The 19,814-nt window shown below is 34.2% G+C and overlaps 1 protein-coding gene across 2 annotated transcripts in view; it reads left to right on the forward strand.

Annotated features, from left to right (window-relative positions):
- The first annotated feature begins 737 nt into the window (after positions 1–737).
- Positions 738–19,814, forward strand: part of LOC110808787 (early-responsive to dehydration stress protein (ERD4)) — a 38,606-nt gene continuing 19,529 nt past the window's right edge. The window contains exons 1-9 of one of the 2 annotated variants that reach the window (XM_088216132.1): positions 740–1,271; positions 2,581–2,733; positions 12,203–12,338; positions 12,615–12,716; positions 12,885–13,007; positions 13,129–13,209; positions 13,414–13,754; positions 14,502–14,747; positions 15,278–15,602. In XM_088216132.1, coding sequence (XP_088072258.1) covers positions 958–1,271; positions 2,581–2,733; positions 12,203–12,338; positions 12,615–12,716; positions 12,885–13,007; positions 13,129–13,209; positions 13,414–13,754; positions 14,502–14,747; positions 15,278–15,602 — 1,821 coding nt within the window. In that variant the 5' untranslated portion in view covers positions 740–957. Of the gene's footprint in view, positions 1,272–2,580; positions 2,734–12,202; positions 12,339–12,614; positions 12,717–12,884; positions 13,008–13,128; positions 13,210–13,413; positions 13,755–14,501; positions 14,748–15,277; positions 15,603–19,814 lie in introns of both variants that reach the window. The other variant, XM_088216133.1, reaches the window with a different exon arrangement.

Genomic DNA, 19,814 nt, shown 5'->3' on the forward strand with positions numbered 1-19,814 from the left:
TAGTAGCAATTGGAGAAATAAATAGATTAAAAGTGCTATAGTGTTGATGGTGGTGCATGAATTTTTAACCATATTTATTAGATACAATTAAAAAGATAATTATTTTTTAAAATTTGAAAATAAATTTTTTTATATATTAATAATTAAATACCACATCATGTAATAACAAAAATAAAAATATTATAAAAATACCCCATGTCATAAAAGTGGAAGGGATGTTTGGTAAAATATAATATTAACATTTGCAAATATAATAATCAAATACTAATAAATTAGAAGCACTATGGGAATCCATTAGCTGATTTTGTGGCACTAATACATAAAACTTTATCATCAATCAACATGCGCTCTATCGCATTCCACTTTTCCACCGGATTGAGAAAGTGAAAACGAAACTCAAAAAGACAAAGAACAAAAGGAAAAAAAAAAAAGGAACCTGTTTATAATCATATGAACCCCAACAAAGAAATAAAAAAGAATTACAAGAACCCAATCCCCACACAAGAGAGTCTTTCACCTCTTTCCCTCTCCATCTCTCTCTCTCTCTCTCTCTCTCTCTATATATATATATATATATATATATATGAAATATATATGTATATATATGCATATCTCTCTCTCCTTCACATGCATGGAAGACTTCCTATTGGTTCTTCCTCCAATAAAAGAAATAGTATAGACAAAACAAAAACAGATAATGTAATCATTAAAACAATGGAAAGAAATATTAGAGCTTTTTTTTTTTTTCAGATCAGAACCGAATAAGCAATGAGCAGACACACTTGGCTCCTATAAATAAATAGTATCTTTTTCTTATTATTCTTGCCCTTTCTGTTTCTTTAATTCCTTTCTTACATCACCCACCTTCTTCTTTTTCTTTCTTTTATCTCCTGCTTTTGCTTCTCTTCTTTCCCTTTCTCTGTTTCTTTCTTTCCTTTCTCTTCTGCTTCTCCATCAATGGCTACACTTGGTGATATTGGGGTCTCTGCATTAATCAACATTCTAAGTGCTTTTGCTTTCTTGCTGGCTTTTGCTCTGTTTAGAATCCAACCCATCAACGACAGAGTTTACTTTCCAAAATGGTATATCAGTGGAGGAAGAAGCAGCCCCAGGAGAAGTGGAAATTTTGTGGGCAAGTTTGTGAATCTCAATTTCAGGACTTACTTCACTTTCCTCAACTGGATGCCCGAGGCTATGAAAATGAGTGAGAGTGAGATTATCAATCATGCTGGCCTTGATTCTGCTGTTTTTCTCAGGATATACACTCTTGGGTACTTTCCTTATCATTACTTTTATTATTATTATTATCGGTATTGTTATTATTATTATCATCATTGTTATTACTATACTTTAATTTTTTCAGCTTTATATTAGCTTCCCTGTTTGCTGGTGGGTAAGTTTGTTTCTCGAGAAAAAAGGAAAAGAGTCACGTTATGCAGTATATTTACTGTTTACAACTTTGAACTAGAAGATAATTGAAACTTTTATTTTCTTTTCGAGCTGAGGCTGTTTCGATGAACACTCTCTAGTAACCGAATTGCCCTTCTTTCTGTAGTTTGTAGCTATCTTGTCCAATGTGCTGTTAGTTTCCCGGTATTCTTCGCTTACTAAAATTATGACTGTCTATTGGAATATTAAAAAAAAGACAAAATTTTCCTGTTTTATAAGCCTCTGTTGTCTATTTGCCCTCTGTAATTCCAGAAATTCTCAATTTTTTTCCCTTATTTTCCCAGAAGTTAAGACTACCATTTTTTTGGGCAATAAAATGTTATTTGGGGTGTTTTTGACTTTATACTAAGTAGAATTGCACTTCTCTCTTCTGTCATGCTAAATTAGTGAAATATTTGGATCACAGAATGGTGTTCCTCTAATTTTTCTTCTCTGTTTTATGGTTGTTTTTCTTGTTATTTGTCTTGAGAAAAAAGTTTTGAAATTAGGACTAATTGATTAGGACATACTCAATGTGGTTGGAATTCATGTGTCTTTTACTTATTTTCAGGGGTGTACTTATTTATTTATTTCTTTAGTTGGTTTGATAAGCCGTGCTTCTCTATAAGCGGCTGAAGCCTGTATTTTTATGAACTCCTAAGTAGTTACCAAGAAAAAAATGAGTATGGGTATGTTATCATTTTCATCTGCATGTACCAAATCCGTAACTATGTTTTTGAAGAAGCTTGTAGTTAGAGAAATCAATGAATCATAACTACCACTTTCAGAGTGATGAAGACTTGATTTAGCTTGTTTCGATTTAATGCTTAAATTAGTGCTGGTGGGTTTCTCCCTAGCATTCAGGTGGGAATGTCAAATATGGAACTCTCAAGGCCATCCCTCAGATCTCCGTGTTCCCTTGTTTTTTTTGTCTTTTTTTGTTTTCTTATATGTTCTGTCCCTTTGTGTTCATTAGCAAGAGATATAAACTACCAAGTTCTCCATTGTTTTCCTATTATACCAGTTTGGTTATCCACTAGTCAAACTTTATACTGTGAACTGACAAAATCATGTTGAGAAACTGTTTTGGATTGATGCTTCAATATCTCTGAACATCCCTCTGATTATATTATTTCCTACTGTTTTTGACAGCTTGAAAATATTTGTACCCATTACGCTCTTGGCGCTTCTTATTCTTATTCCAGTCAACGTGTCAAGTGGAACACTATTCTTTTTGAAAAAGGACCTGGTTGTGAGTGACATTGATAAGCTTTCAATATCAAATGTTAAACCCAAATCTATAAGGTATGTTTATTTAAATCCTAAACAACAATAATTTTCCTGCCCCATAACGAAAGAAGTGATTAATTATCTCCTCTCCCTTTCCTTACGTCCTTGACTTCTACATTCATGAAATTCTGTTAAAAAGTTTCACCACTGAATGACAAGTTGCACAAGATATCTGTTGCCTGAAGCAATTTCTCAATCAGATAAAAAGTAAAATGGCAACCGTTTATATGCATGCTTATTTTGCTGTTGCACTCTATAGTTGGTAGAAGATTAAATTATGGTTCCTGCTTTTTGCAATCTCTTAGTTGAGAGGAAAATTTACTTCCTAAGCATATTGTTTGCAGAGCTTATATTTTTTGTATGAGTTATGTGCTTTCAAATCTTATATGTAGTCAATTTGTTGCTCACTTTGCTTTTATTAAAACTTGACACGTTCTTTGTTTAATAATTGGCCAAAGAAAACAGAAGTTATTGACTCAGGTCTGTTGAGTTGCACTAAATAATAACTGTCGTTGATATTCAGGAGGACTACCTTAAGAATATAGGTCATATCCAATGTGAGTACTTGAATTGAAAGGAAATGAAAATTGGGATTAAAGCTAAGATTTCTTTCTCTAACTTATTTTTGCTTTATGGATCCTTTATATTCAATGTGGAGCAATATGTCGGACATGCGGAACCCTTGCGCCTTCTTTATTTGCTTTGACTAGGAACAGTTTCATTTATCAAAAGCTAACTCTAATAGGGAAAGTATTTTGGCTTTTTGACCTCATATTGGACGCTAGATCTTGAAATATACAAAAGATCTCCCTCCAAACTGTACATATATCAAATACCATCTTCTACAAAATTCTATATATATATGAGATCAAGTATGAAATTCTGTTTTACTCACTTTAAATTGAGTATCCATTTCTTTCCTTCTCCTGGTAGGATTAGAAATCCTGTATTTTACATATCCATACAACTAAATGCTTGAGCTTCCTTATGAAACCCTCGTCGTTGGGTTAGCCATATACTTTACGTGTTTTTGGCGATTCACATGGCATCATCAAAATGTTGCAAGTCTTGTGCTCAGATTTTGTTGCTGTAAGATAATTGGAATGTAGTTATCCTTTTCCATTGAACTGACAATTTATTGATAATTGAACTTATAAATTCCTTTTCACACAGCATTAACTAGTGTAAAATATTTTAACTTCATTTTAAGAAGAAAACTGAAAATAATTTAGAATTTGAACATAGTCAGAATATCTATTTTGAGTGCTTGCTAGGATTGTTCTTTGAGAAATTTAACTACAAGTTGCTCACATCATTATGATGTAGCTATAACCTTCCCACAGACTAAACTTAATGGGTTGAAGGACAGACCGTTTTGCAAACAGGTTCTCACTCAATGGAGCTACGTATTGTCTCTGCTGTCAGAAACTAAGATAACGAGTATAGATCATGAGTTTTTTAAGCTAGTGCACTGTATAAGGGTGCAAGCTTATATATTTATGTTTAACATATGAGAAAAAAAATTAATTTCTTAACTTTCTACAAATGATGGATAAGAAAGAAATAACACCATATTTAAGGGAGGAAAAAAAAAATGGTGCTCTTTGTTTGTTTGTTTGTCTGTTTGTTTTTTTCTTCTTCAGATAGAACTAGTTGCTGCTTGTGATAGCTGTGATGTTTCTATCTCCCTTTGAAAAGGGAAGATGAGACATTTATTCTATAAAAGCCACTCATTCCTTTGTTTGCTGTATAATATCAAAACTGGAACAGATCCTGTACAATTTAAATAAACTACCTCCTATTATATATATAATCTTGTGCTATTTGTAGCATGTTAGAATATTGTAGAACATTCTCTATATATAATAATATAATTATCTTTCCAAATATGTAAGCGTAATTAGGAAGAAAATAATTTTGGTAATTTATGTTAGTTATCATATATGAATCCATCTACTTGTATTTATATTGCAACTTTCATTTCAAATGTATAAGAACTATTCAGTATTTCTTCCTTCTTAATCTTTTACACGGTATCAGAGTTAGGGTTAGAGTTAGGGTTAGAGTTTTAGGGGTAAGATTATATCAGACCAAACTAAGGATTGAACAACCCATTCCCGGCGCCGGAAGAAGTCGACCAGCGATCTCTGGCCAATTCAAAGTGTGGCCAGCACGGTGGTGTACGCTGGAGAAGTTGAGACGGCGGTTTGCGCTATAGTTTGAGGTTGTGTGCGTTGGGTTTGCCGGACGAGGGTATTTCTGTAACGACCCCCAATTTCGGTGCGTTTTGCTTTCCCGTTTGAGGACAGAAGCTATCAAGGAGCTTGACCGGCCGGTTCTGTGCACAAAACCAGAAAGCCGGAGGAGAGAAAACTGCCGCAAAGCAGATCACGGGACAACAAATTTTTTTGAGTTTTCCTGTGCGATTCGAGGTGTTCTCGCAAGCCCCTTCTGAATTTCGGTTGTCTAGTGGGGTCTGTGGTGATTTCCGGCTGAAAGGAGACATTTTGGTGATTTTCGGTGGTGGCGTGTGGCATTCTGGCAGTGGCGTGTGACATTCTGGCGGTGGTGCGTGCAGCGGCGTGTGAGTTCCGGTGGTTGGCAGTGAGGTTTTGGTAGGATTGTTGACAGCCATGCGTGAAGAGGTATTATCTTTTCTCAAATTTTTCTGGTATATTTGTAGTGTTTTTCAGGTATCTCTGATTGTTGAAGTTTGGGTATTTTAAGTGGCATATTTTTAGTTCTTGAATTGAAATGGATGATAATATAGTCTGTTATTACTGCTGTGAATAAGGACATATAAAACGATATTGTAAGAAATTGCAGAACCTTAATCGAAGGATACAGACCACTAATATTGTTGCTGCTACTGCTAGCTCATTCTCTGAGAGAACTGTTATGATTTCAGTTGATGAGTATATTAAACTCACTTAGTATCGAGAATCTTTAAATAAATTTTCTATTCTGCTTGAATCATAAGAAAAATGTCTTATCTCTTCCTCAAACAGATAAGTGATTAATTCTGATATTACAGATCACATGACAGGTAATCTTAATATTTTTTCTAGTGTTCGACCACATAAAGCACATTTTCCTGTAACTATTGCTGATGGGTCGGTATATAATATTGTGGGTTCGTGAACCACAAAACCAACATCATTTATTACTCTGTCATCTGTATTAAATCTACCTAAACTCGCTTTTAATTTGATCTCTGTAAGTAAGTTTACTAAATATCTAAATTATTGTATTACATTTTTTCCTAATCACTGTGTTCTTCAAAATTTTATGACGAAGCAGGTTATTGGTAAATGAAATATATCAAGTGGTCTTTACATTCTTGATACTCGGGTACCTCGATCAGTTACCTGTCTAGTATTATCTCTCCATTTGAAACGCATTGTCAATTGGGACATCCATCTCTACTTGTGTTGAAGAAGATATGTTCTCAGTTTCATGATGTACCCTCACTGGATTGTGAGTCATGTTAGTTTGCAAAACATCATCGTAGTCCATCAAGTCCAAGGGTCAATAGACGAGTAGAGTTTGCATTTGAGTTAGTTCACTATGATGTTTGGGGTCCCTATCCTGTTTCGTCCAAAACTGGGTTTAAGTATTTCATTACTTTTGTAGATGATTTTTCTCGAATGGTTTGAATATATTTTATGAAGAATCGTTCGGAAATATTTTCTCACATTTGTGCTTTGTGTGCTGAAGTGAAAACACAATTTAATGTTTCAGTACATGTATTGAAAAGTGCTAATATCAAAAAATATATGTCAGATTCATTTCAGAACTATATGACACAACACAGGATCTTTCACCAATCCTCATTGTTGATACACCATGTCAAAATGAGGTCGTTGAGAGAAAGAACAAACACATCTATAGTGCTTGATTAAGATGTTCTTTATAGTCTTCTTTTTCCAAATAAGTCTTTATTTCCGGTGTAACTTAAGATATTTGGTAGTACCTGTTATGTTCGAGATGTGCAACTTACTATAATAAGATTGGATCTAAAGGCCTTGAGGTGCGTATTTTTGGGATTTTCTCGTCTTCAGAAAGAATACAGATGCTACTCTTCAGATCTCAATAAGTATTTGGTATCAACTGATGTGGTTTTTTTAGAAAATATGCCATTATTCTTCTCATCATTTAAGTCTACAAGTCAGGAAGTGGACGACGAGTGGCTCATCTATAGTTTTACACAAGGTGCCTTTACTGAACAAATAGATAAAAGTGTTCCTCTAGATGATATACCTTCAGCTCCACTTGAGTAAGTTGATGATAGTGTTTGTGTATCTTTGACCCAAGTAGCACCGCCATTGTCCATGTTTATTCCAGAAGACAGCAAATTAATGATACATGTCCTGCACCAGATCCGTCGTCATTTGATTCTGCCTCACAGGATCTTGATCTTCCTATTGGTCTCCATAAAGGTAAATGTCAATGCATCATCCTTACCCCAACTTATCCCATTGCTAATTTTATATTATATGACCATCTGTCTCCCTCGTCAAGTGATTTAATTACTTCTATAGATTCAATCTCTATACGCAAAATAGTTAAAGAGACATTGAATCATCCTAGTTGGCGTAATGTTATGATTGAGGAGATAAATGCTCTTGATGATAATCATACCTGCAATCTGGTAGATTTTCCCAAAGGAAAAAAAGTTGTAGGGTGCAAATGGGTATTTGCAATCAAAGTGAATTCAGATGGTTCTATAGCAAGATTTAAAGCTCGAATGATAGTGAAAGACTATGCTCAGACTTATGGGATGGACTATTCTGATACATTCTCTCCAGTAGCCAAATTTATCTCTATCCATTTATTCGTATCTATTGCAGCCTCCCGAGATTTTCTCTTAAAAATGCCTTTCTTCATGGTGATCTCTCAGAAGAACTGTGTATGAAACAGCCACCTGCGTTTGTTACTCAGAGAGAGTACGAAAAAGTTTATCATTTAAAGAAACCTTTGTATGGTCTGAAGTAGAGTTTGCGTGCGTGGTTTGAGAAGTTTAGTCAGGTAGTATGTGAGTTCAGATTAAAGAAGAGCAAATGTGATCATTTAGTTTTTTATAGACAATCAACAATTGATATTATACTTTTTTTTTATTTATATTAATGATATTATGATTATAGGAGATGAACATGCAGAAATATTCTCTCTCAAGTCATTCTTGCATACCAAATTCAATACCAAAGATTTGGGACAGGTAAAATACTTTTTGGGAGTTCAAGTAACAAGAAGTAAGAAAGAGATTCTGTTATCTCAGAGAAAGTATGTACTTGATCTACTTGCAGAAACATGAAAGTTAGGAGCTAAGCCATGCAATACACCAATAGTACCAAATATATATCTTACAAAAGATGATGGTGATCCCCTTGATGACACAGATATTTAAATATAGGCGACTGGTTGGGAAATTGAATTACTTCACTGTGACTCGTCCAGATATAGCATACCTTGTCGGTATTGTTAGCCAGTTTATGTCAGCACCACAGCCAAACATTGGGAGGCTTTGGAACAGATTTTGTGTTACTTAAAAGGTGCTACAGGACTCGACGTAGTATTTATAAACTATGAGCATACTCATATCGAATGTTTTACAGATGCTGATTGGACTGGATATAAGATTGATAAGAGGTCTACTACGGGCTAATTGTGTTTTTGTTGGTGGGAATCTCATATCATGGAAAAGTAAAAAGCAAACAGTTGTATCTCGCTCAAGTGCAGAGTACAAATATCGCGTTATGACATAGTCTACATGCGAAATCTTATGGATACGTCATCTGTTAGATGAAATAGACTTGAAGCTCACATCTCTTGCAAAACTCTGGTACGATAATCAAGCTGCCCTTCATATTGCCTCAAATCATATGTATCATGAGAGAACCAAACATATCGAGATTGATTGTCACTTCATCCGAGAGAAGATTTAGGAAAACTTTATATTTACTGGTTATGTGAAGACAAGAGAACAATTTGGTGATATATTCACAAAATTCTAAATGAAATACAAATTGAGTACCTTCAGAACAAGTTGGATATGATTAATATTTATGCTTCAACTTGAGGCAAAGTGTTAAAATATTGTAGAATATTCTCTATACATAATAATATGATTATCTTTCCAAATATGTAAGCGTAATTAGGAAGAAAATAATTAGGGTAATTTATGTTGGTTACCATATATGAATCCATTTACTTGTATATATATTGCAACTTTCATTTTAATAAACATATAAAAATTATTTAGTATTTCTTCCTTCCTAACCTTTACATAGCAGAAGTACAAGATGTTGAGGCTTGTGACAAAATTGAGTGAGAAGTTGGGAAAGTTGAGAAAAATAGAGAGCAAAATATAGAAGAAAGAAAAAGAAGTTGCTAGAAATTTTTTAAATTGATATTTTTCAGCATACATAAGCTCCTTAAAGAGAAAATAAATTCAAAGTAGTCAACTTAAACATTAAATTAGATTCATGTTCTAAAAAAATATTTTTAATAACTTGTGTTGATTTAATGTAGATCTGTGGATTTCCAACACCTTGTATTAATTTTCTGCATATTTCCAACACTTTGTATTAATTTTCTACATATCTCTAATACCTTTTGTTAATATTTCTAGAGATTTACATAAGTTTATTCAAATAAAGACTCATAAGTCAACACTCCTCCTTGAGTTTTTCTTTGTACAAACTTGCTTTTGATCTTAGATCTTCAAATTTGTCTTTTAGAAGTGCCTGCTTGAGACTATATAAAGCCTTCTTCAACTTGTATACCATATCAGCCTTTCCCTCAACAACAAACCTTTGAGGTAGTTCAATGAAAATCTCCTCCTGCAAGAGACAATCCCAAAAAACTGATTTTACATTTAAATGATAGAGCCTTCAATTTAGCTTTGCTGCTAAGACCACCAACAGTTTGATAATGTCATGCCTTGCGACAGGTGCAAAGATATCACCATAATCCACTCTTAGTAATTGTGCATAACCCTTCACCATCAACCTTGCTTTGAATTTGAAAATGGAAGCATCAGAGTTGAATTTAATCCTGTATACCCATTTGACTCCAATAACATGACCATTTTCAGACCTTGGTACAAGCGGCCAAGTGTTGTTTTTATTAATCATGTTAATCTCCTCCTCCATAGAAAGCTGACACTCTTGTACTTCATAGCATGTTCATAGTTTGTTGGTTCAATAATGGTCAAATTGTACATTTCATAAGCTACTGCTAATAACTTGGTCTTTCTGATTGGTGTGTCTGCAGTAGGATCATCAAATTCTATAGAATCAAGTTGAACATTTTCAGCACCAACACGTTAGGAATTTAAAGCTGCAACAACTATATCTTTTATGAGCTACTTTGCTTCAACTTGTTTCTTATCCCAATCCCAGAATACTGATTCATCAACAAGCACATCCTTACTCACAAAAACTTTTCCTGTCACCACATTGTAGACTCTGTAACCCTTGGCTTGAGTTGCATACCCCAAAGAAATACTAATTTCAGTCTTGTCATCCAATTTATTTATTTTTAACTAAGGGAATATGACTGCAACATACTGAAACAAAGATTTTCACGTGTCATGTGCATGGTTTTAATCCATTCCATGCCTCGATTGGAGTCATAAACAGACCTAGTGGGAAGTATGCTAATTAAATAGACAACAGTATAAACTGTTTCAGCCTAAAAATGTGGGAAGAGAACTCTCAATAAGCATGCATCTCATCATCTCCATTTCTGTTATGTTCTTTCTTTTTTGACACACCATTCTGCTACGGTGAATAACTAATAGTAAACTGATGATAGATATCATTCTCTTCACAGAATTTTTTGAATTCTGCTGAGGCATATCTCCTCAATTGTTTGATCTTAAGTAGACAATCTTAACTTCGCTTTGCTTTTCGGCTAAAGTTTTAAATTTCTTAAACACAGATATCACTTAAGCTTTGTTTGATAGAAAATACATATGAGTCATACGAGTGTATCATCAGTAAACCACACAAAGATTCATTTTTACTCAAAGATTTAATATTTATAAAACCACTCACATCGGTATGCATGAGTTCAAGTTTTCTCATAACTCGTCTCACACCAACTGAGGAAAAACTAGTCCTATACTTACCAAGCTGACAGACAATATACACACCTTCACAATCAGCTAACATAAGCATATTAGCAACCATTCCACTCTCTTGCATAAACTTCAAAGAGTCAGCATTGTAGTGGTCAAATCTTTATGCCACAAGCAGGTCAAATCATTATTGGCAATAAAAACATGTTGATTTACATAGTTCAGACTAAGTACATAACTATTTTCATTTTTCTTAATCTTTGCTACTAGCACATTTGTAAGATCATAAATAAAACAATAATACCTAAGGGTTCTCTCAACAACCTTACAGTGTCCTCTTGTGGCTTATACTTCTGCTAGCAAGGCTGATTTATTGTAAACAAGAAAGTTACGTCTTGTAAAGTCAAGTATAGGAACACACTGGCAATATGCAGGTACAAGGTAGAATAAGTGAAAATAGGACTATGAGAATTTCCTAATTGACAACAAGATGCCACTGGTATTAAGTGGCCTTGCAATTCTCATTTCCACTATGCCGGACTGATTTGTTAACATAATTAGATTGATCCAAGAATAAATCTTCAGCACTGAGTGTGACTTTCACTCAAGAAAGTGATGAAGGGGTCTGAGGTCAGATATAAGAAATTCAACCTTCAACTTAGCCAAGAACAAAAGAGAATATGAAAAAGTAACTAGATTATATACATATAAAAGGAGTATTTCCATGTCTTCTTGATATTATAGATGAACATGGAATCTGCTTTACTAGAGAGAGCACCTTTTGTAGATAAACCAGAAATAAAGCATGGAAACCAAGCATGGCGGCGCTTGTTTCAAACCATAGATAGCCTTTTTGAACTACTCTTGAGGTGAGATGTTGATAGCACCTCATCATGTCTTGCTCTAATCCTTGAACTTATGAGCTGGTCCTAGTAGGTTGGTATCGATTGGTAATTTTGTGGACTTTCCATAAATAAGTTAATTGTGAAGTTCATTGTTGTTTAGGTGATTGAACTAATGGTGGATAAGTGTCTTTTAATTTTTGTCTTAGAATTCTTTTGCATGTGGCTTCCAAGGCATGAATGGTTGTCATATTGTTCTTTGATTTCATTTTGTTCCATGTAAACATTTCCAAGCGTCAATTTATAAAATATTTCCTTGCTTAGCTTTCAGTTTCCATAGAACTTAATCATTAAAGAAACCAAAATTATCACTTGCATTGTTATGCACTGATTCGGCTTCTCATAAGCTCTTGGGGAGTTGAATGGGGAAATTTATTTGAGATGTGTTGAAAATGTTGTTCTATTTTGATCCTTGTAAACTTTTATTTTAACATCAGTTTTAAAATTTGTCTCATTGTAGGCTATAGATTGTTTTAATAGGTTTCATATTTGATTTCAGGTTCTTCATCCACATAGCGTTGGAGTACTTGTTCACTATATGGACTTGTTTCATGCTTTACAAGGAATATGATACGGTAGCATCAATGAGATTGCATTTCCTGGCTTCACAGCATAGATGTGCAGAGCAGTTTACAGTGAGTTAAATGAACATCCTGCTATATAATTATCCCAGTGAAATTTTTTGGAGAATGTGTTTAAACATGTAACGAAACTGGATGTAGTTGTTCGTTAACATTTATATTTTAGGATTATTTTTTTTTTAATTTCAATCTCTTATCATGAGAATAAAATACATATTTCCATCCCATTTTTGTTGAGCTTACATTTTTTATTCTTCTTTTTTGGGATTACATATTCACTTTATGTTTCTGTTCTGTAAAAGTTTCTAACAGTAAAATCGAATATTGCAGGTAGTGGTGAGGAATGTGCCACATGTTTCCGGTCACTCAATATCAGATACTGTGGACCACTTCTTTAAAACAAATCACCCTGATCATTATCTTAGTCATCAGGTAATATTGTTCTTTATGATATTGCAATTGTATATATAAAGGTTTTCATTATTATCATTCATGAGATAACACATGAATAACATGTGCTATTTCTGTCAGTCATGAGGAATGTGCATTTGTTTTCTCCATTTTGCAGTCATATAATCTACTAATGTTTTCTTTCTTCAGGCAGTATATAATGCAAACAAATTTTCCAAGTTGGTGAGGAAAAGAGATAGGCTGCAGAACTGGCTGGACTATAACCAACTGAAGTTTGAAAGGCATCCAGACAAAAAAAGGCCGACTACAAGGGTAGTTCTTCTTAGGAACTTGGATGCTACTGGCAAACTTTGACTAATACGCCACTTAGTATGTAATACATTGTTAAGCTTTTGATGTTTTGAATTCATGGTTTGAACAACATTGATTTCAGACTGGTTTCTGCGGGCTGTGGGGCAAAAAGGTAGATTCAATTGAGTACTACAAGCATCAAGTAAAGGAGCTCAATAAGAGAGTAAGCTATAACTACTGCTTCATCTATGGTCTTACTTGAGATATTATTCATGGTAATTTGTCGAGTGTCATTTTCTAGTTTGTCCAAAGCTTCCATTGAAATCATTTTTCTTGAATTTACTATTTTCAATAAAACTTTTAGCAATTTGTGTTAGAATTATTCTGGTGCTCTAACTTTGATTTTTTGCAATATATTTTGTCTTAGATGTCACTGGAACGCCAGAAGATTCTGAAGGATTCAAAATCTATTTTACCAGTTGCTTTTGTATCATTCAATTCTCGCTGGGGGGCTGCTGTTTGTGCACAAACGCAACAAAGCAAAAATCCTACTCTTTGGTTAACAAATTGGGCACCAGAAACTCGTGATATTTATTGGAGGAATTTGGCTATACCATTTGTTTCACTAACAGTCCGGAAACTTATAATATCGTTGTCTGTATTTGCTTTGGTTTTCTTCTACATGATACCCATTGCTTTCGTGCAATCACTTGCGAACTTGGAGGGTCTTGAAAAGGTTGCTCCTTTTCTTAGACCACTAATAGAATTGTAAGTGAACTTATCATATTCTTAATTTTTGATAACCCTGATTTTGCAGCATGCCATAAAATATTAATTTATTTTGAAATTCTTAATAACTTCTTGTGATGAAGGTTGTCTCTAACATTAGAGTTTATTAGTTGGTGCTTCTCTCAATTCATTCTTTTTTGTAATATTTTCTATACCCTTACAACATATGCTATAATAGGTACTCCTACCTTTTTTTCCTCCTGTATGATTGAAAGTTCATATCTTTTCTTTTATATATTTGAATTGTCTCAAGCTTAAGGGAAAAGCATAGACCATAATTACTTTTTAATGAGCTCCATAATGCATTTATTTTTTAGTTTCAATTATAAAATACTATTGATTGTTTATTATATAATGAGTTATTTGTGTGTGCCTCCTGTTTGTCATTTCTTTGTAGTAGATAATTGCAGTTTCTGAAGTATTTTCAGTGTCTGCATTCTCTGGCCATGATGTGTCTATGAAAGATTTAGATTGTAACCTCTTAAGGGCGTTACATGAAGTGTGTTGGTAACAAGTTAGAAAATCATAATTTTAATTTTTAAGGATATGAGATAATACTTAGGAATGAGGAAGTCAATCCTATGTTACTTTTGAAGAAATATATAATAGTGATGTTGATTTTCTATATGTCAAACGCAGTATTGCAAATCTCCCTCCAATGGTAATAAATATCCTTTTATTTTCTTTTAGTAATTATTACTAAGTATATTTTGGCGTGTTGTACAGGAAATTCATCAAGTCATTCTTACAGGGTTTCCTTCCTGGTCTTGCTCTTAAAATCTTTCTGCACATTTTACCAACGATTTTGATGATCATGTCAAAGATTGAGGGACATATAGCTTTATCAACTCTAGAAAGGAGGACATCAGCAAAATACTACTATTTCATTTTGGTAAATGTTTTCCTAGGAAGCATTATCACTGGAACAGCCTTCGAGCAATTGCATTCTTTCCTTCACCAATCACCAACCCAGTAATGTTCTGCTATCCTTTTATCTGATTAAAAATGTCGGAAAATCTGTAGGCATATGACAACTCTGCTATCTGATACAATTTTGAGTTTGTTTAGGTTTTGGGGTTCGAGTAGGTGGTACATGTGCTTATCCCTATCATGTTGCCTTTTGAAGTAGTTTGGTTTCTCTTGAGATGGTTTGCATTGTGGAAGATGATGATAATTTTCTTTTATTGACCAGTCATTTAAATTTTAACAGAGCAGCTATTGTTGATTAAGCAACATAATAAATAGTGGTTTATCTAAAACATTGTTAGAGAGCTTCCTAGCCCATATTTGTTTTGGTAAAGGTAAAGCAGCTACAAGCTACAACACCTAGAACACTTGATTGGTTGGATAGAGGCATGCATGATTCTTGTTATCAGATATACCCTTAGCTACTGAGAGAATTAATAATTTCTCTGTGATCATCAGGAATTTCACTGCATATATCTGTAGTTTGTGTCAACTTCCATTTGATATGTTAATCTTTTATCCTCATCAAATTGCAGGATTCCTAGGACAATAGGAGTATCTATACCAATGAAGGCCACTTTCTTCATTACATATATCATGGTTGATGGGTGGGCTGGAATAGCTAGTGAGATTCTACGATTGAAGCCATTAGTTATTTTTCATCTCAAGAACATGTTTCTTGTGAAAACAGAAAGAGACAGAGAGAAGGCTATGGACCCCCATAGCGTGGATTACCCAGAGACTCTCCCAACTCTCCAACTTTACTTTCTTTTGGGGATTGTGTATGCTGTGGTTACTCCAATCCTTCTTCCCTTCATAGTAGTCTTCTTTGCCTTTGCATACTTGGTTTATCGTCATCAGGTTGGTTTACTTATATGCATACTTTTTCACATTGTTTTCATGTTATATAGGCTTATATCCACAGTGTATTACCAATACATATATCCATCTTCTAGGCTTAAGATCAAATTGGTTATCATTTAGCAAGTCTCTCAGTAAGGTGACAATCAGTTGAGTCTAAAAAGAATGAATATACTCTTATCTATGTTACAATTTATGTTTATCACTGATATTATATTTTTCATTTACAACGTAATGTTTTGTTAACTTAGAAATCTACATGCTCATGTAGACTAGAACTCTAGCAGCACATATGTTTGGCGAATAAAATTACCTTCAATACTTTTTTGTACTGGTTAGTGACAATTTATTTTTTCTCCTTCATTGCAACTAGAGCTACTGTTTTAAAGAAAAACTCCTGTACTCCCTCCTTTTTTTCAGTCACAAGTTTCTTTCTCTTCTTCTGCCAGACCATCACTGTCTGGCTCTTCATCACAAGCTTTTTCTTCTGTCTCCCAGCAACAAAGTTCCTAACTTTTTCTCTCCTGCACCACCATCAACCTGCATCTTGGTTCTTACACTCCATTTTAGCTGCTTCTCTGATTCTTAAAGTCTCTCAAGCAGTTATTCTCTCCCCTGCACAGTAGGTGCTGTAGGACAAGGTACAGTAGAACCATACTTACCCAAAAAAGTAGAGAGAAAGAAGAAAATATGAGGGAAGACAATAGAAGGAGACAGAAACAACAAGAGAGACAAAAATAATAGAGAATGTGAAACAACTTCACTGGACAATTACCAATTCCAAGCTTGCATAACTTTTTTATAGAACCCTTTATATAGGTTCTAAAAACAAATGGGAAAACAAATTTAAAGTTTCTAAAATTTCTTAAATAACTAAATACTCAAACCTCCTAAAAAAATTTTATTTCCTAATTGGAAAAACAAAAACAAATATCTTAAAAGTATTAAAATCAGCCGTATTTAGGCTTAGAAGGTTCTGCATCAGTAGGTACTCTTTGTTTTAGAGTCCCAAATTTTGAGATTCTCTCTCCTGCACCGCGACAAACCTTTAATTATAGCAGCAATTTTTCTGTTTGAAGCTTTCTCTCTCTGCCACTCAACTAGAAGACTCCATTGTTTTTTTCTATTTATTTATATATATACTTTGGTCCCCTCTTAATCACAGCAGCAACCTTTTTGGGTTGAAACATTTTTCTTGACCAACACAAGTATGCGATAGATTTTTGTTAGCATTAAAGATAGATGACTTCATACTTTGGTTATATGATTTTGGGTCACGATATTAAATGATTTAGATGATTTTAGAACTGTCATTGACAATCTGATTGACATATAATTATTTTATATACGGGTGGTACTCCTTTGATACCTATATTGATATTAATATTTTTTATACTTTTATTTAAAAAAAAAATATGCTATAGATTTACTGTGGCGACATGGTATGGAGGATCATGTCAGGATCCTTAGATCCTTTTATACCATTTTGCCTTCCATTCCCTTTTCTACCATCCCTTACTCATATAAGACAAAACACAACCAAAAGCTATAACAGAAAAGTGAAGCGAATCTGCAGAAAATTAGAGAAAAAAAAAAACAAATCTGCCAGAGTTACTACAGCCCTATGACCATATTTGTAACTAATCTAGGATTAACTAATTAACCATTAATTAAACTAATTGTGTCCGGCTACTGCTGCATTGCTGGTCCTAGCAGATTTTATGCCTCTAAATATACTCTTATCTGTCTTATTATTTATGTCTACAACTAATATTTTATTTTTTTATTATTAGAATCCTACAACTTGATATTTTTTAGATTAAAAATGTAGATGCTCTTGTAACTAGGATTCTGCCTGCTCATATCTTGTAAAATTATAAATAACACATACATTTGATGAAAAAAATTACTACTGATTTTGGAAAAAAAATATAAACTTTATTTCTCACTCTTTATGTTGTTACACTTAAAGTATTTATAAAATTTTCAATCTACAGATAAGTAAATTCTTATTTTATTATAATTCTTGTTACATAAGATTAATATTTTAGTAAAGTTTTAAATATATCATTTTAATTAAATAATAAGTTAAAATAATTAAGTAATAAAATATGGTAGTCAATACTTCTCTCAAGTTGGTATAAGGATATCGCACATGCCCAACTTGCAAACCAGGTTATGAAGAGCCATCTTCCAGTTTACTAATGCCAAACGATGCCAAAAAAATGCTGCCAACTGAAACCAAATTTGTTCAGCAGCAGCTCGCCTCGGCTCGATTCAAAAACGGCTCGGCTCGACTTGCCTCAAAACAATTTGGTCTTGCTCAAAATGGCTCAGGCCTGCTCTAAAACAGCTTGGGTTCAGCTCTATAATGGCTCAGGATCCATAGAAGTACCACGCGAGCTCTCATGTGCCGCCACACGCCACTACCAGAAACTGCCACGTGCCGCTGGCGGAAACACTACTATGTGCAACCACCAGAGTCTCACGTGCCTCCATGCACTGCTACACATGCGGCCACAGGAGCTGTCAAGTGCCGTCACCGGCCACCACGCACAGCCGCGATATGCCCCGAAAATATCACAAAGAGTCTCACGTGCCTCCATGCACTACCACACATGCGGCCACAGGAGCTGTCAAGTGCCGTCACCGGCCACCATGCACAGCCGCGATATGGCTCGAAAATATCACAAAGACTGCTGCACACTCAGGTCCGGCACAAATATGGTGAAAATGCGCTGAAAAACGTCGAAAATTGCCAAAAATCTAGCCTTGCGCGATCTGGTTTCCGCCGCGTTGGTTCGTCTTCTTCGGCTTTTCGTGCATTGTTTCTCCAGTTTTTCGGTCTTCAACTTACATAGACCTCGCGAACAACAGTTCCGTGGCCTGCGATCTGGCTGGTCGATCAGATTTTCTTATCCCATCACGATCTGCGTTCCTTTATGCAAATCAAGAAGAGCTGATCGCCGACTGACACACACATGCCATTCATTGACCCAGATATGCCAAGATAGGCCATTTGCATGCTTTACCTCGCCGGCTGGTCACTACTCGTGCGCATATTTGGTCTGATCCACCACCTAATCCCTTTGTTTCTCCTTTAGGTGGCGGTCGGAAATGCAAGAAAAGATTTGTGATAGGTTTTTCTTTGGCTTTCTATCTCAGATCTAGCTTTTTAGGGTAGTGTTAAGAGTAGATTTGGATAAGTGGGTACCAATCTAGTCTATTGTGTTCTTTTAAGATTTAAAGGAAATTTTAAAATTAAAATCCTAAAATAGTTTTTTTTGACTATGATATCATGTTAATTTTAGAGGAAAAGATATAAAATTTATTTCTTACCCTTTATATTGTTACACTTAGAATATTTATAGAATTCTCAATTTATAGATAAGAAAATTTTTATTATACTATAATTTTAATTTCATGAGTGTTGAAAAAACGATCCTTAAAACATGCACAATTATAAACAAAATAAAAGCAGAAAAATAACAGCACAAGATTTTACGTAGTTCGACAGTATGTCTACATTTATGGGTAAGACCAATAAGAAAAATATTTCATTATGATAAAAAAAGAGTACACCATAAATTAGCAAACCTATATATAGAGAGGTTTTTAGGGTTTTTTATGTCCCTAGAATACACGTAAAATTAATCACTAAAATAATTACAAAAATACTTTCATGACTAAAATCATCAAAATTTAAACTACATCAACGAATTTTTCCCTTGGTGTGAATTCTCTTCAACATCAAAGGAAATGACCTTTTTATCGTTCTGTCTTACCATGATACTCCCTTGGGGGCGCTATTTAGTATCACATATTCCAACCAAGTGTAGGCTGCGCCTAAACTTGCTATCTGATCCCTGAACAAAGTGACATCTGCCATCAAGTTCTTCACACACAATATCAATCACCTGATCTGCATCTAAACTCCTAGGTCCCTGCAACTGACAAGTCATATGCAATCAGATTCTCATACCTCTGTAGTCATATAATTTGTTTTCTCTTCCTGCCTGTTGCAATACTATATGGTTGTTGTTGATCAGGTGTACCATCACCTTCTTGAATAAGATCTTGCACTTCGTTTTCTGGATCATTGGACTGAACTTTTAACTCTAGTTGTACTCTGACATCGTGATCTAATTTTATTATTGTCTTCTCTATCTGACTGTCAAGTGAAGTAGACTCATTAAATGTCACATTTCTGCT

This window comes from Carica papaya, chromosome 3 (genome assembly GCF_054855325.1).
Source record: "Carica papaya isolate Zhongbai chromosome 3, ASM5485532v1, whole genome shotgun sequence".
NCBI lineage: Eukaryota > Viridiplantae > Streptophyta > Magnoliopsida > Brassicales > Caricaceae > Carica > Carica papaya.